Source organism: Silene latifolia, chromosome 11 (genome assembly GCF_048544455.1).
Source record: "Silene latifolia isolate original U9 population chromosome 11, ASM4854445v1, whole genome shotgun sequence".
NCBI classification, from domain to species: Eukaryota; Viridiplantae; Streptophyta; class Magnoliopsida; order Caryophyllales; family Caryophyllaceae; genus Silene; species Silene latifolia.
This window is the reverse complement of record NC_133536.1, coordinates 19,385,799-19,395,333: the sequence shown is the minus strand read 5'-3', so window position 1 is coordinate 19,395,333 and position 9,535 is coordinate 19,385,799. Positions and strand designations below refer to the sequence as shown.

Sequence of the window (9,535 nt, the reverse complement as noted above, 5' to 3'; positions counted from 1 at the left end):
CCACCTTCTGGCTTAAGGAGATCCATCTTTGCATGGACCAAACCTTTCGCATCCAAGACTGCCCAAATCGCAGCTGGCTCTCCCAGTGTGGTGACGATAATGAGTTTAAGTTAACCAAAATTAAATTCCCTAACTGATCAAGTAAAGTTGAGGTACAAATATAATTGTATGCCTATGCCTAAATGACCATACTCATAATGAATACTCTATTATAGGGGCTTTTATATCTTGGTACTATTCGTATATTGAGTCAAGCCGCTGATAATGAATAATATGTATGAAGTTCGACACTGAACAATATATTGTATGAAATTGGGTGTTGAATAAGTTGTTTTTGCTTCAACGAGTCTGCCATTTCTGTAGCTAACTGAGCATCTACTATTGCTGATCTGCAGTTCATATTAATATTCATTTTAGTCCAGAGATCCAAGGTTGAAGTTGTTAAGGCAATTCGATCAAGTTTTAGGGAAAAATAAAGAAGAGTTTAGTAGTAGGGTAAGAAGGGCATACGATGGAAAAATACAATGAAAAAGTGTGTAAGAGAGTAAAATCCATAAATTAAAAAAAAAAAAAAAAAAATGGATGCCTTCTGCAAACAAACTCTTCTTCCGCCATTCTAAAGAGACATTGTAGAAACTGAGTCTTATGTCAAGGGAAACATTCACGATCACCAGCGTAAATGAAGACGCTGCACTCTCATGTATGCTTATAAAAACAACATTAGAAAAAGGAAATGTGCCTGCAAACACAACAAGACGGCCTTCACGAAGATTATCCCGACACAGAAAACAAGCTCTCCACATACTTATAACAAGAAGCAAATGCTATTCCCAGATTGTTGAATGTGTGTGTAGAGGGATCATAGAGGCAGGCCTCTTGGTCCTCACCATAATTCCCACGCCGAACCATAACGAGCAGATCACCATAAGCTCGAAATGCCTTTACAGTTAATGACCAAGTGAACGAGTGGATAGGATCAACTGTAACAACAAGTTCCCAAGACAACGGAACTCCATGATCATCCTCTCGAAATTTTGTCACTGCCCATATTTCAAAACTACAATCCAAGTTTTCTAAGGTACGAGTAACAAAGAGCGCAATCCCCTCCTTATACTTTCCTATTATCTGCTGGTACTTGCAGTCGCACAATACCTGTCCATTAATTATCCTCGTATGTTGATTACTACGACACCCTGAACCCTTGGGAGGTTCAAATTCCTTGAAAATTTCAGTGTTGAAGTCAAACGATAAGATCGGATTTTCAAAACTCCAAATATCCTTATATGTGCGCCAATAATAAACACCGTTACTCAAGTAAGCATCTTTGACCGAAAAAAGAACACTAAGACGACAACTCGGACCCTTCTTAATTCTCTTCCAAGAGTTGGACTTGAGCGAGTACAAATGGAATTCATAAACGGTACTCACATCATCACCACCATCAAAATTAATTAGTCCCAAAATTTTAAAATCATTAGATTGTTGATCAAAGACAAAACCATGAATCTCACCACCAAACTGTTCAGCGGCTTTATTATCAGGGATAACTGGCCAACGAGCAACGTCCTTAAATTCTCTAGTGGCTGGATTCCATAACGCCAAGCGAGTGCGGTCCCATAGAAGGCCAATAACACCATTTATAACCCCTATGCATCGAGCAGATGAATTACGTAGTTCAGAATCATTGCCAAATGTGGGCGGAATATCACGTTCTAAATCAGCAGTCATATCTAAAACAACATCGTCACCTCCATCTTTAGACAAAAGGTAAAAATGAGCCGTTGACGGCGAATCAAGAAAGAGAGGTCCAGCGTCTTTATCAGCTCTGTGCATGGCATATTGAAAATGGTAATGTTTCTTGGCGAAGTCATAATCCCCAATTAGAGCGTACCAGTGTTTACAAACACACTTCCATCCCACCAAATATTTCACCGGCAGCCTCACCAGTATTTCTTCCAGTACATCATCAGGAAGAATGGTTGTTTCCATGGATTCCATCTATTTGGCTAATTTTCATTATTTTTTCCAGTACATCATTCCAGCAAACATTATTCGCTTTCAGAACTCGTGACCAAGAGCCTGTCAAAGTTGTTTCCTTCAAAACGAGGTATAAAACTTAGAAAACATAAAGCAGTAAAACAAATGATAAAATTTCCCGAAAAAACATCATAAACGAAGTCAGAGTTTACCTCCCAATTTCACAAAATCAGTCATTTACCCTTTTATCTGTTTGGATTGAGAGAATTAGAGGGAAATGGAGGGGTTTAATTTCTTTTGTTTGGTTACAATATATGGAAGGAGGGAAATGGGAGGGGAGAAGAGGGGAATGAGAGGATTTAATTTCCTTCCTTTAACCCAAACTAAAATCTTGAAGAAAAATTTTTCTTGACTCTCATTTCATCATCATCCTCCATCCACTCTACCATCTCCCTCTTCCTCCCCTTTCATCACCCTCTAATCATTTTGGTATCGAAACAAACATAATTTATTTCCTCTCGCGTACCTTTACTTCCCCTCACTCCCCCTCCCCTCCCTTTCCCTCCTAAAATTATATCCAAACAAACCCTTAGTTTCTAATCTCCTGTACTAAGGACTACTAACCCAACATCAGATACCGCTGGATATTCCTCAATTCCACCATTAGACATACTTCCCTTGTCCCAGTCAATTACTTTACTCAATTGTTTACCTTCGATTAAAATACTCCTCACAACGAATTGAAAAAGTAAACAAATTAATAAGACGGAGTGATTATTTATTTAGATCCTTTAACCCCAATTACACAAACAAATTAATACGATCCTGAAAAAGTAAACAAATGAATAAGACGGGGTGATTATTTATTTAGATCTTTTAACCGCAATTACACAAACAAATTAATACGATCTTGAAAAAGTAAACAAATGAATAAGACGGGGTAATTATTTATTTAGATCCTTTAACCGCAATTACACAAACAAATTAATACAATCTTGAAAAAGTAAACAAATGAATAAGACGGGGTAATTATTTATTTAGATCCTTTAACCGCAATTACACAAACAAATTAGAAGTACGATCTTGAAAAAGTAAACAGATGAATAAGACGGAGTGATTATTTATTTTTGTGTCACCTAACAACAACCGGAACACATAGACACCATATTGTCATTTCAATCAAGAATTCAAGATCCTCAATTACAAATACTTGTAATCCAAACCTGCACAAAATTCCACCTTAATTCGGATCATAAACTTTAAAACATTAAAATTGAAAGCACAACACGAACAAAACAAACATTTAATCAACCTAAATGGAAGATGGAGGGTGAATTACCGAAGGGATGAATAATTGAGAACGCTAAGGTACTAACTATATTCCCGTTTCAAACTGGAAAGAATAATACGCGGTCGTTTGTTATTTTATCGGGTTTGTTTTTAACAAATTATTCAGGGAAAAAATGACGACAATTGCAGTTAAAAACCGAGTCTATTCTTACCAACTATAAATCTTATTTTCTCTGCCTCGGTCAATTCTTTAAAGTTGAAAACCTCAAATTTAATCCAGTTTCTAATTTTCTATCTATATTCATTTAGCAGTTTTGGGTTATAACTTATTAGGGGGCGTCTATTTTGTTTATGGGTATGGTTTGAAATCACGAATAATAATACTTAAGAGTAGTAGACTTATCAAATTCTGTCTCGACCCGAAAAGACCCGTTTTATCAGGGCAAAGACCCAATTTACCTGGCAACCCGTTTTACCCAAAACCGAAATAACCCGTTTATTGTCAAAAGGGTGTTTTCGTCATTTGGGATAAAAATGTGGTCAATTTGTTTGAAAACGTCATTGATATTTTTTAGGCCTCTTATTTAAACAATAAGTCTCATCTAATAAAATACTCCCTCCAATTCACCATATTCTTTCCTATTTCCTAAAACGGTTATTCAGGTTTTCTTCTCCTTTCTATTTTTGATAGCTTTTTACTCTTATTTTATTCATACCTCTCTCCTATTACCCCACCCACCCAACTCTTTTAATCTTATATATATATAAAACTGGGTTGAAGCGCTGTGGATGCGCCACGTGTCAACCCAGCTTTAAATACAAGCATTAATTACACTGAACATTAAATATAAACGTAATAAATATTGTATAAATCTCAGCAAAATATTAATTACAGCTTAATAAATTTTGTTATAAAATTATATTCAATATTACGGTGATTTGATTCTAAATTTATTAAAAAATTATTTTGATAAAAATCCTAAAATGTAAATAATGACGTTTGTTGCGAAAAATGCTTCAAATTGAGTATAATTTTCATTATATTTATTGAAATATTTTGATTTGTAGAGATGATTAAGGTGAGTGTCCCATAATATTTTATGTTTACGTAAAAAGACATTTTGATAAAGTTATAAAATTTAGACCATTAAATCTTAAGAGAAATATATTTGGAAGATTCATTGTATTTCTTAAAAACATAACTTAAAGAAAACTACTAATAGGTAAGTTTTTATGTGGGAATGAAAAAAATTATATTGCGAGAAATTGAATACATATGAGATTTTGATAGGTTTAAATAGTGTGATAACGAGTATGTGTACGAGTATGTATGTACAGAGTGATCACGAATGCATTTGAATAATCAAAACAAAAGTAATGATTATTAAATAATATAGTATTATAAAAGACATAAAAAAAAGTAGAGAAAAATGTTACATTTTTCTTTAATATCTTCAATTAAAATACGTACACGTCAAGTCTAAATATTGATTATGACTAGATACATATTACTTTTAGTTAAATATTTTATACGTTATATTTTAAATACTTTGAAGTTAAACTTCAAAAAATATTATTTGAAAAAGTTTAAACTATTTTATTTATAGGTAAACTCTTAAACATCATATTTATATATAGTTGTTTAAAAATACAAAAGGCGCAATTTTTTTAGATATGTTTGACACATAACAGATGTAAAACACAATCAAAACATTTGAATAAGTTGAGTTTGAACTCTATATGTTTGATACATAAATATCACACGCAATACATAAAAAAAATAAAAATTAGATAAAATTTTATTTACATCATTTTGAACAAATATTGATTGATTTGGAACCTAACGTATTGTGAAATGATATAATTTGAGAACTTAATGTTGATTGTTGCATTATTCGAATAAATTTTATATTAATTAATATGATATTTGATTAGTCACAAAATAATTTATAAAACGCTGATCAGCATAATAAATTATCACTTATTAGTTTTAATTAAAATTGTATGTATTTTATTTTAAAATATTGAAAATAAACCTAAAAAAATTAAATTTGAGAAAGATTAATTTATTTTTATGTATAAGTAAAAATATTAAAGGTTATATATAAATTATGTTATTTTTCTTCGATTATAATAATTAAATTTTATAACAGGCCGCGCGAAGCGCGGGATACTACCTAGTCCTATTTTATTCCTTACTTTAATATTTGTAGCCCACAATTCATTATTTAACTCTTAATTATTCATCCCTCTCTCTTATCACCAAACCCCATCCAACTTTTTATCAATATAATACTCCATTTCATAATTCTTGTGCCCAAAGTAAAGAGGAATAGAATTGAAGGGAGTATATCCGTTTTAAAGTTAAAACGGGTAAAAAATAATAACCCCTACGCTAAATAAGACAAAAGTGAAATATCTTCTCTCTCTTTCTAAGGTTTCTTATGAAAGTTTCGTCTTAGCTACGTCTTTGTTAAATCCTTCTTGTTCGGGGCTATTTTCAATTTTTCATCGTCTTGGTACGTGGTTTCCAGTTCTATTGTTTGTAACTCGATTTTCTTATTTGTTTTTTTTTTCGATCGTGGTCTTTCCTGGGAATTTTTGTGGGGGTGTTTATTGGTTATTGCTTGGTTATTTGCTTCGTTATTTGCTGCGTGCTTGGCGTCTGATATAGCATGGCGAGTTCGAGTAGGGACAGAGGAAAGCATGTTGCTGGCCAGGAGACAAGGAAGGGTACTGATGTGTTTGAATGGGAGATTGATGACGAGGTAGGGCATGAATCTACTTCTCCTTTACTTTTGGCAGGATAACTTTGGTCCTCACGTACGATTAACGTAAAAGCTGCGATTGAAACGATAATTAAAATTTGGAACCCTAGGGTAAGATTAATGGTAATATTTGGGATGTAAGAGACATAATTTTTGTCTTTCGATTTGAGATTGAACGGGATAGGTTGAAGGTACTTGAGGGACAACTATGACACTTTGATAAGTTCGTATGGTGTCTCAACGAACCTAGTTTAGAAGACAAGATGATCTGTTACATAATTTGCCACTTTGGGCCTGTGTTTATGATCTCCCTCTTAAGGGATGATCGAATGAAGTTAATCTACGACGAATTGGATCTCAATTGGGAGAATTTATTCGTGCGGAGGAGGGCCATTATTGGAAATTGAAAGAGCTGTCCGAATTAGGGTTCTTTATGATGTTCGTCAACCGCTGAAAAAGACTGTTAATATACGTATGCCGGACGCTCGTACCTTGTATTTCCAGGTGAAATATGAGAAACTACCAACGTTTTGTTATCGCTATGGATTATTAGGGCATGGAGAGAAGGATTGCGACAATGGTCCATATGAATCTGGGGAGCTGGTTTATGGAGATGAGATGAGAGCCCCACCAAGGAAAGTGGTGAAACCAATTATCGAGCACAACACTAGACGGTCTAAAGGCCTGAGTGGGGAGGTTTATGAGGGATATAAGAGAAGGCAAATGGAGGATGTGGATAAGACGGTGGTAAAACTACAAACCATAACTTTATCCCATAGATTGTCTAAGACGGCTATTGAGAGGGCAAATGAGGGAAGGGTGGATCAACAGGTTGGGGATAACGAATTGCAGGTGACGGTAATGGAAATTGATAAAGGTGGGGATGGAGGTAATAGCATGGCTAAGATGGTGGGAGAATCCCTACCAGCCACGAAAAAAGCGACCGTGGTAGATATGGAGGATTCTGTGGTGGGGTTGGGTGGTACGAAAGATGGTGTGGCTGAGGTAGCCACTTGGGAGCAAAGACAGATAAATGGGTAGAAGTGGAAAAGGCTGGTTAGGAGGGTGGAGAAAGGCAGCGTTGGTGAAACAGTGTTATTAAATGCAAACCATAAGAGGGGGAGGGAGGGGGAAGAGCAGATGGTTACTACAGCTAAGAAAGTTATCATCCCTTTATCTTAGGCAAAGGTTGACTTGACTCAACCCTGCCCGGCCCAATGAGTTGCTTGAGCCTTAACTGCAGAGAGCTGGGCAACCCCGCTGCAGTAGGCGGTCTTCGGAACCTTATCAGACGGAATTTCCCGATTATTATGTTCTTATGTGAAACTAAATTGAGTAGTCGTGATATGTATAATATTTCGAGACAGTTTGATGGTTATGAGTGTCTGGGAGTGGATAGTGAGGGACGATATGGAGGTCTTGCCTTCATATGGAGGAAGGAGGTGGCTTGCACTCTTAGGTCAGCTTTAGTGCATTATATGGATATGGATGTCGAGTTAGGGGGTTCGATGGTAAGGGTGACTGGGTTTTATGGATGGTCTGCTATTCAGGATTGACATCTTTCTTGGCAATTACTTACGATACTTGCATCCTTTTCGCAAGAGCTTTGGTTATGCTTTGGTGACTTTAATAAGATTTTGTATTGGACGGAAATGAAAGGGGGCGCAATGGCAGATGAATAATTTTGGGGACGTCGTCGACGAGATTGGTTTTAGGGACCTAACGTTTGAGGGATATGAATTTACCTATGATAATGGGCAGGATGGTGAGAATAATAGGCAATGTCGGTTGGATAGAGCCATGATTATTGAGGGATGGCTCAACATGTTCCCGTACGCGAGACTTATCCATCTTTATCGTGAATGGTCGGATCATGCGCCTATAAAAATGGTCCTGGATGGAAGGACGGGTAATGCGGAGTTTACGGGAAATAGGTACCGTTTTGAGCAGATATGGGTAGGTGAGGAGGGGTGTGAAGAGGCTATTAGAAAGGAATGGGGGTTGTGTGAGGCAAAAATTGTTGACACTATTAGTAACTGTGCGAAGGAGCTGCAAGAGTGGAAAGGTGTCAGTATTGGAAATTTTTTCCGAGATTTAAATAAAAAAAGGAACTGTTTGAAACAGTTAAACGAAGGAGTTAGGGCACGACATCTTGCCATGGAGCGAAGACGGATTGCTAAAGATATTGCACATTTGTTGAAAGAAGAAGAAATATGTTAGAGGTAGAGATCTAGGGCCCTTTGGTTGAAAAATAGAGACAGAAATACGAAGTTTTTTCACCGTAAAGCAGGTCAACGGAAACAGAAGAATCATATTGCTAGGTGTCACGGTCCGAAACTTTGAGTCGGGGCGTGACGCGCACCTTTGTCTAAACGCTTTGACAAGAATGAAAGCGAGAGCGTTAGGCACTAGTGTTTGTCAAGCACTAGGCACTCGTAATCGGTCTCGGGTTGTGGGTGTCGAAATCCTAGTCTCGATCGACACACACGGGCTTGTTAGAAGGTGAAGGCAAGAGTCGTTCACAAGAAAGCAACAACAAGCAATAAGAAGGCAACTTGGTGGGAAGCAGATGTTTGACTGACTAGTACTCCCCAAAGAGGGAAATTTGATATTTACATCCTGGTAGCAGGAAACATTGATTTTACAAGTTTAGTTCAGAATAGCGATATACCCATTTATGGAAATAAAAGCTATTCTACAACTAAGCTAAACTAAGAACTTACTTACTAAAAAAAGTACAAGGGAAATAAAATTACATAAGCATAAATAAAACTAAGGGTTCAAGTGTGCGGATCATCACACTCTCCCCCACCTAATCTGTTGCCGTCCTCGGCAACGCTTCAAAATCTTCATGTTTGGTTCGGTTACCGATGTCGCGGGAGTTGATTGGAGCGGATGTTGGCGCGCTTGCTCTTGTTGCGGGTGGGATCTTCAGGATCTGGATGGTAAGGCTTTAGACAGCTCACATGAAAGACAGGGTGACACTTCATCCAGCAGGGCGGTCCGGCAGTATGCTACTTCCCAATCCGTTTGATCACTTGGATTGGGCCTTCGTACTTCCGCACTAGACGCTTGTCTCGTCCTCGGAGGAATCTCATCTGCTCTTTGTTCAGCTTCACCATGACCATGTCGCCTACTTTAAACTCCCTTGGTCTCCGATTCTGATCCGCCCACTTCTTCATGCGGCGAGACGCTTTCTCCAAGTAAGCTCGAGCAATTTCGGCATTCACGTTCCATTCTTTCACATATTCGTGGGCTTTCTTTGTCCGGCCTCCATATGTATCTCGCAATCGTGGGAGGCAATAGCGGTTGTTGACCAGAACAAGCTCAAACGGGCTCTTGTTGCATGAAGAGCTCGTCTGCACATTAAAACAGAATTGGGCAACATCAAGGAGTCTTACCCACTCCATTTGAGTTGCCCCAACAAAGTGTCTCAAATACTCTTCCAGCATGCTATTGAATCGTTCAGTCTGGCCATCCGTTTGAGGATGGTAACTTGA

General features: G+C 37.2%; 2 protein-coding genes across 3 annotated transcripts; one reads left to right on the top strand and one right to left on the bottom strand.

Annotated features, from left to right (window-relative positions):
* Positions 1 to 483: 483 nt before the first annotated feature.
* LOC141611296 (putative F-box/kelch-repeat protein At3g17570) lies at positions 484 to 3,567 on the bottom strand. 2 transcript variants are annotated; one of them, XM_074429808.1, is made up of 2 exons: positions 3,317 to 3,567; positions 484 to 2,079 (listed from the first exon to the last, which is right to left on the bottom strand). In XM_074429808.1, exon 2 carries the CDS (start codon positions 1,996 to 1,998, stop codon positions 772 to 774), a length of 1,227 nt encoding a protein of 408 aa, XP_074285909.1. In that variant the 5' UTR covers positions 1,999 to 2,079; positions 3,317 to 3,567; the 3' UTR covers positions 484 to 771. The 2 variants fall into 2 exon arrangements, with proteins under 2 accessions (XP_074285909.1, XP_074285908.1); XM_074429807.1 differs by having other exon boundaries at positions 484 to 2,095; positions 3,317 to 3,566.
* A 4,142-nt stretch (positions 3,568 to 7,709) lies between these two features.
* LOC141613047 (uncharacterized) lies at positions 7,710 to 8,255 on the top strand. The gene has a single exon (XM_074431782.1). The coding sequence runs from the start codon at positions 7,710 to 7,712 to the stop codon at positions 8,253 to 8,255; it is 546 nt and encodes a 181-aa protein (XP_074287883.1).
* Positions 8,256 to 9,535: the final 1,280 nt, after the last annotated feature.